We start from the raw sequence: 7,405 nt of genomic DNA, 5'->3' as shown, positions 1-7,405 counted from the left end.
GCCCAGCAGGGCATCCAGCCCCTCCTTAACCCTCATGATGGACCAACCAGCATGACTCCAGGCAGCTGCACAGGGTGCTGTTTGGGAAGATGGATTGCGATCCCACAGAATCCCCTATGAACTTCCCTGGTAAGCACTTCTAGATCCCTACCTGGGCAGATAACAGGTACATACTTAGTAATGATAACATTCCTTCAAGATGAGAATATGATCCCCATTTCATAGATAAGTATACTGAGGCACTAGAAGTTACTAGCCCACGATGTTTCCACCTGGAAAAGGCACAACTGCAGCAGAGTTCCAGTGTGACAAAGTTCTTGATCCTCTGTGTCTGACACCCACAAGCCCTGCCCTCCTGTGCGTGATCCCAGCTGCCTGAATCAGACCCCCTGCTTGGGCACAGAATCATCAACTCTACTATGCATTAACCCTCGAAGCTGCACTTGCACGGAGGTCTGCGGTCAGACCTAGGGGAGACAGCGTTCCTTGTAATGCTGGACTCTGCCCGACATGATCGCACAGCTGGGGATGGAGTGGGACACGTGCGTGTTCAAAACCCGCGAAACCGAACAGGTGAAGTTAACCATGACGTTAAACTGTCCTCAAATTCCTACTCACTTTTCCTGTGTTTTTCGTTGGTCCTCACCAACCCCCCCACGTCCCTCTCCCGCCCCCGCCATCAATGACCTCAATGCAAATACAAGTGGGGTGGTCCTTGTGGATGCTCCAGCTTCTGGACGCCAAGTGATGACACAATCCTTCTGGGGCTCAGATCCTTCCCCTCATTGGCTGCCCAGAGCTCCTGGACCACCCCAGACCCAGAGCAGCGGGAATAAGAGCAGCTGCTGGTGTTGGCATCAGACGCACTGCCCAGCTCGAGTGTCACTGCCACTTCTGCCACCGTGCCATCGCCTGAAGCCAAAGCTACTGCCACTGCTCCCTCCTCTGCTCCAAGCCACCTGGCTCCTGCTGCCAGGTAAGCCCGGAGATTCCTGCTTAGCTGGGATTCTGCTTTTCTCTCTCTCCGCTCTCTTCCTTCTCTCTCTCCATTACTTTTTCTTAGCTGATCTCTTCCAGTCTCAAAGGCTCTGTCCACTTCTGTCTAGGTCATTTCACACAACCTGCACTACTCTGCAATGCATCCCAGGCGTCTTCCACAGGTAACACTGGATGGTCTCAGTTCACGCACTCCCTGCTTCACTCTCCCCGCGCTGAGGCGGGCTCCAGTTTCCTTTCCCGAAGCACACGTGCTTAGGTCAGTTTGGGATGCTGGAGCTCCCCTGGCACTGCAAGCAGATCTGGACGCAGGAATAGTTTTGTGCAGATGGTGCTCTCACGGATCACGTCTTGTGCCTAGCGGACCGCGGGAAATGCTTCAGAACCTGGGCCAGCGCAAGCGGGAGGCAAATAGGTGCAGTGACTGAGGGGCAGGCAGCCTTTAAATTCAAGCCCCCGTTGTGGGTTCTGGGAACTTTTTTCCCAGTTTAAGTCCTGGGTTCCAATTTGAGACCCTTCCAGCTTGATTCTTACAGGGCACTCTCTACCAAAGTGTGGAGCAGCTGAGCAGTAGAATGTGGTTCTTCAGTTTCTCAGGGATTCCAACGGCAGAAATTTGTCCTCGGTAATCCCCTCCCCCCTCCATGTATGTGCAAAAGCCCGGCACCAGGAGGACAGCTCTGGGTTGCACAGTGGGAAAAGCTGTGGTGACAGGTACTCGGACTCTGTCCTCCAGGAGACCTGGCCAACAGGTTGTATGTGAGAGTGAGTGGAGTGATGGGGCGGGGGCTATAGACTAAGACCTCCTCACCCAGTTGTCCCACTAGGTTTCTTTGCTAAACCAAGCATGCCACAGCCTTACTGGATCTTCCAGCAGTCCATTTTGCTGAGCAGGAAATGATGGTGAATTGGATTGACATGACTAGCATGAAACCAGAAGGCAAGGGAGTTAGGGGCAGAGGCAGGAGCAGAGCCTGGGTCTGTGGGCTCATGGAAGTTGTTATTCTCCAGGTGCTGATGTTATTCTTCCCTTGCAGAGAGTCGTCATGGTCTTCTGGAAGTTCCCCCCCTTCCTGGTCCTCAGCATCCTGGTCTTGTACCAGGCAGGCATGGTCCACTCAGCGCCATTCAGGTGAGACAGCCCTGCCAGGAGCACTTCCAACTCCCAATCTTATAATTCTGTGTTGTAAGTTGTGCTGTGATGAATCTGGCTCTTATGGGGGGGCGGGTAATGTATGAATGTAAACATGTATATAAGTTTATCATAAATTTTTTGTGATACAAAGATGTGTGTCACACAGTTTACAAACACACATAAGATACAGGATACTCCTTGTAAATTTCATATACTGTAACTCATTGAACCTCACAGCATGCTTTTGTTGATTGTTACCAAACATTTCTATCTTTAGCAAACCTGTTTACTACTTTTACCATAATTTGATCAATGAATTGCATCCTAATCTGCTAATTACTTTCCCAATAAGTTTGTTATTATATCTATGTGATGTTTCATCTAATTTCTCACCTTTATTCAAATTATATTAAACTGAAATCATTTTCAGATTCAAATCATTATCATTTAATTTTTAATAATGGCTGTATTTACACTAAGCTCATAAAATTCTTGAAAATCTAACCATCACCTTTCACAAGTCTATATAATCCACTTGGAGCAAACCACTTCTTTTAGGTCACACCAGAACCTAAATCCTGGTGAAGTGGCATTTTTGGATGGATACATGCCTCATGCCCTGTCCATTGAGAACTGGGCTGGGTTGATAGAGATGAAAAGGGGAAGGGTTCTAGGCCAGAGTTTTCCTGTTTAGAAGACACTTTGAGATTAAAGCCTTTGTGTGCAGTTTATTCATTGCTACTATGTGTATAGATACTGAAATCCTTATTTGAATCATCTAGTCTTTCTAGATGTGTAAAAGTGCACAACATATGTTGAAAGTAGAGGGTTAAAGTAATACATTTTACGTATTTTTTTCTGTTAATTCATAGGAATGGTTATATTTGGGGAGTGGAATTGTTAAACTTGAGTCTTGGAGAGTAGGCTGACTGTTCATTGGGTAGTTGGGGAGGGAAGAGGGGACAGGGAAGGAAGTGCAGAGAAGGGATCTGTGCCCATGAGTCTTTAGACAAGTTCAGATTGTCTAACCCTTGTTCTATTTGTGTGTTTTAGTTAATATTGCTGTGTATTAAAGAATAAGAAAGTTCTAATGCCCAAAGTATATTAAAAATAGAGTAGTAAAATAATCCCTTAATAAATGCCCTTTTTTTGGTTTTTAGGAAGGGCTATATCTTCTGGGAGTGTCTATGTTAATCCACATCTTGGAGCTAGATGTAGTCTTGTACTTAGTCGTTGAAATGCTGGAGAAGGGGTAAGAGGAAGGGTGAAGGGAAAGGGCTCTTGGCTAATATCTCCGTATAGAAAACAATTTTAGGTTATAAACATAGGTCTATATGTGCATTTTTGTAAAGTACCAATGTTTATTATAGACAAGGTTCATTCATTATTTTGCAACATCTAGGCTTTTTTAGATGTCCTGAAGTGACAATATATGGTAAAAAGTAGAGCTAGTGAATTAACCAACTTGTAAATTTGTTTGTTATAATTCATGAAAAAGCAGCATCTTGGACATGGAATTGTTAAACCGTCTCTGAGAAATGTATGTCAGGACGTGTTCATTAGGTTGGCAGCAGAGGGGCAGAAGGAAGTATAAAGGGAGGGATGTATGTGGACATGTTCATATTTATATTTTGATGATAACCATTGATGTGTGTGCATCTCTTGGCTGTACTATAGGAATATATTGTTAAGTAATTCAATGGAAACATACCTCCTTGCTAACACTTTAATAGTTTAGATTGGATAATGAATCCTCTTAAAAGCATTATACTTTGTGTACTCTGTTGCTTTATGTCTCATTTTTAATTGAACATTAAGGGAATGTAGTATTTTAATCATAACTTTGCCAATATCTTTGTCTAGAGGCCTGTTGCCATTTTTGTCTTTTCTGAAATTTTTGTCACCAAGAAAGGCAGGATTACATTTTTCTCCTTCCAGATTGAGTTGGTGTAGTGTATTCTTGGTTATCAAAATACTCATAGCTTTGGGACTTTGAAATGATGTGTGAACAAGCATGATACATAACTGTATGATCTTAATTACATAAAAATGGATGCTTAATTGTGTAAATACACAAATGAGATCTAGAAGGACACATCAGTATACTGCTTGTGATGATGGATGACTTTGTTTTTTGTTTCTTGTGTTTTTTGGTTTCTTATTATGCACATTTTAACTTTTTCTCACTGTTGTGGCCTCTCCCGTTGCGGAGCACAGGCTCCGGACGCGCAGGCTCAGCGGCCATGGCTCACGGGCCTAGCCGCTCCGCGGCATGTGGGATCTTCCCGGACCAGGGCACGAACCCGTGTCCCCTGCATTGGCAGGCGGACTCTCAACCTCTGCGCCGCCAGGGAAGCCCTGCACATGTTAACCTTTAAGAAATAAATGTTATTTTTAAAACCTTAAAAAAAGAAATTAAAAAGAGAGAGAGAATTGGGTTGGCCACATCCTCAGTGGAAGCCCCAGAAACCAAGAAAGCTGGCTGCTTATCCTGGGGTGTGCCGGTAGGCAGGGGCTCAGAGCATGAGTTGGGCTTCCTTCCCTTCCCTAGGTCGGCCTTGGAAAGTGGCTTTGTACCTGCTACACTCACTGAGGAGGAATCGCGCCTCCTACTGGCTGCAATGGTGAAGTATTATGTGCAGATGAAGGCCAGTGAGCTGGAGCATGAGGAAGAGAGCTTCAGGTAAATCTCTGCACCCCTCCCAGAACATGGCTTACCCTTCCCCCAGCTTACCAGGAAGGGGTATACTTAAGAATGAGATTGGGTATAGTGCCATAAATCTCTCTCTCATCTCATAAGCCTTGGTTGGTGTTTAATTTACACATGAAAGATTGGCTGTTACAGTTCTGTGTTCCAAGAACATTAACCCGGAGACATCTTTGGTCTTCTGACACCCCTGAAAATGTCTACAGGGAGTGATTGTGGCATTTTCCCTAAAACCCTTTGATTTTCTGCTGTGATGATTGTATTTAGCAGAAACATTTAAGGTTCACTGGTGCCTCTCAGAGTAGTAATTTTCCACTGATGATCCCATAGGGCAGCATCTGCCCTCAACCTCTCACTGACAGGCCTTCTCATTTTCTCCATCCTACAAATCAGCATCACTGCCCAGAAGAGTTCGTGCAACACTGCCACTTGCGTGACCCATAAGATGGCGGGCTGGCTAAGCAGATCTGGGAGCGTGATTAAGAGGAACTACATGCCCACCAACGTGGGCTCCAAAGCCTTTGGCCACCACCACAGGGACCTGCAGGCCTGAAGAGTGAAATGACTCCAGGAAGGTGACCGCCCTAGTACTTTGAATGGCATGGCTGGTGGCTGGGTATTATTGCAGGGGTGCGGGTCACACTCTAACCCTCCCTGGACATGTATCATAAAAAAAATCTGTAGTGGCTGGATATAGAGCAGAGAGTCTCAATAACTGAAATCCCTCTAACTTGGGTTTATTTTTATTTTTCCAGTGTCTGCTGGTGACACTAAGATCATCTGCCAGGAAATATAGAACCTCTTCACTTAAAACGCTGTTCCCTGAAGTTATAATTGTGATCTTCTAGTTTTTGAGTTTGAAAGGCAAGACTCTACCCTTTGGAAGTATTCCTTACAATGTTATGTACATCTGGATTCAGAGCATAGAGTTGGGTTCAAATATTGTGTTTGTCCTCTGCTAACTATGTCACCATGGGCCAGACCCTCTCTGAGCCTCAGTTTCCCCATATAAGTTGAAGGCAACTATAGTAGATACATGTTAGCAGCTGAACTCTACTTCTCTAATTTGCAGTGAAAGCAACTTGCAGAAAAAATAGCAGGGAAGACACATATATACACATGCTTCTTGATATTGAAAACACTCTTTTCCTTGAAATAAACTAAAGCTCAATGCAGAATAAAATCATTGTAGTTATCTAGTGTGCATCTTTTTAATATTTGATTCCATGTTCAATAAATATAACTCATGTCTCATTGGCTTATCTGGTAGCAAATCAGGACCCTGTCAGCCAACCTTGCCAAGGGGTATTACATCCATCATGGATTCAAACTAACTTAGTTTTCACAGACATGTTTTGTTCTTATAAGTTTTTTGATTGTGAGATCTTTTAGTGATAACATATCTGACAATGCTTTTTAAATAAGCTTTTGTTTATTTATTTATTTTTGTTTATTTATTTATTTATTTATTTTGGCCGCACCTCACGGCATGTGGAATCTTTGTTCCCCAACCAGGGATCGAACCCGTGCCCCCTGCAGTGGGAGCACAGAGTCTTAACCATTGGACCACCAGAGAAGCCCTGACAATGTTTACTAAATGGCAACCAAACTCTTGATTTAAAAAAAAAAAACAAAACTTAGCCAAATCTTCCAAAAATACACCACACATTTCCCCTGCACACTTAAGTTACAATCTTCTTAAAATAACTTTAATGTTCTTTAATGAGCATGTTCAATTTAACCTGCTGTTTACTTTGCTTCTTCAAAGTTACCCTTTTTAGAAGCACAGTATAAGAATGTTTATCAAAATCTTTTGCAGAGCAAGAGTAAAAAGGCTTCAAATTAGGACTGAAGTGGCTCTCTGAGCGATATTCACAACTTAAAGAATGGATTTGTCACATCCACTTTCCCTTCTCTTCCTACTTGGTGCTCAAAGTCCCACAGAAGTCCAGTTGCTTGAGAAGAACAGTAAACCTTGCAGTCAACATGACTGTGGAGAAGACAAGTCCCTGGGTATAAGCTAGTTCTGTGCCCCAGGCAGCAATTTCTGACCTCCAACACTGATCCCATTTCCTGTGTTATACAGGCTTATAAAACTGTTTCTTTACATCAGAAAACTTAACTATTTTTTTTAATTGAGAGAAAAAACTGTCAACTGTGAATTGCATATCTGGAGATAATATCCTTCAGAAATGAAAGGGGAAATAAAAACATTCTCAAATGAAGGAAAACTAGGAAATCTGTGCCAGTAAATCTACTCTTAAAAATGGCTCAAGGTATATGTATACGTATAGCTGCTTCACTTGGTTGTACAGCAGAAACCAACACAACATTGTAAGGCAACTATACTCCAATAAGAAATAATTTTTTAAAAATGGCTTAAGGAAGTTCTCTAATCAGAGAAGGAAACAAAAGAAGAAAGTCTGGAACTTCAGGAAAAAAAACATCAGAATGGGCAAAACTGATGGTTGAAGCAAAAATTATTACACCATCTGACATGGTGTGCAACGCATATAGGGGAAACACCTAAAACTATATTTAGGGTTGGCCAAAAAGTTCGTTCAGGC

The 7,405-nt window shown here is 43.2% G+C and overlaps 1 protein-coding gene across 1 annotated transcript; it reads left to right on the top strand.

The window, feature by feature from the left end:
- Nucleotides 1-775: 775 nt before the first annotated feature.
- LOC132429118 (calcitonin receptor-stimulating peptide 2-like) lies at nt 776-5,970 on the top strand. The gene is made up of 5 exons (XM_060017316.1): nt 776-976; nt 2,034-2,128; nt 4,683-4,814; nt 5,232-5,413; nt 5,594-5,970. Exons 2-4 carry the CDS (start codon nt 2,043-2,045, stop codon nt 5,389-5,391), a joined length of 378 nt encoding a protein of 125 aa, XP_059873299.1. The 5' UTR covers nt 776-976; nt 2,034-2,042; the 3' UTR covers nt 5,392-5,413; nt 5,594-5,970.
- The last annotated feature ends 1,435 nt before the right edge of the window (nt 5,971-7,405 follow it).

The sequence above is a fragment of the Delphinus delphis genome, chromosome 8 (assembly GCF_949987515.2).
Source record: "Delphinus delphis chromosome 8, mDelDel1.2, whole genome shotgun sequence".
In the NCBI taxonomy this organism is placed as follows: domain Eukaryota; kingdom Metazoa; phylum Chordata; class Mammalia; order Artiodactyla; family Delphinidae; genus Delphinus; species Delphinus delphis.
Note: the sequence above shows the minus strand (reverse complement) of the source record. Positions and strands in the feature narration are given on the sequence as shown.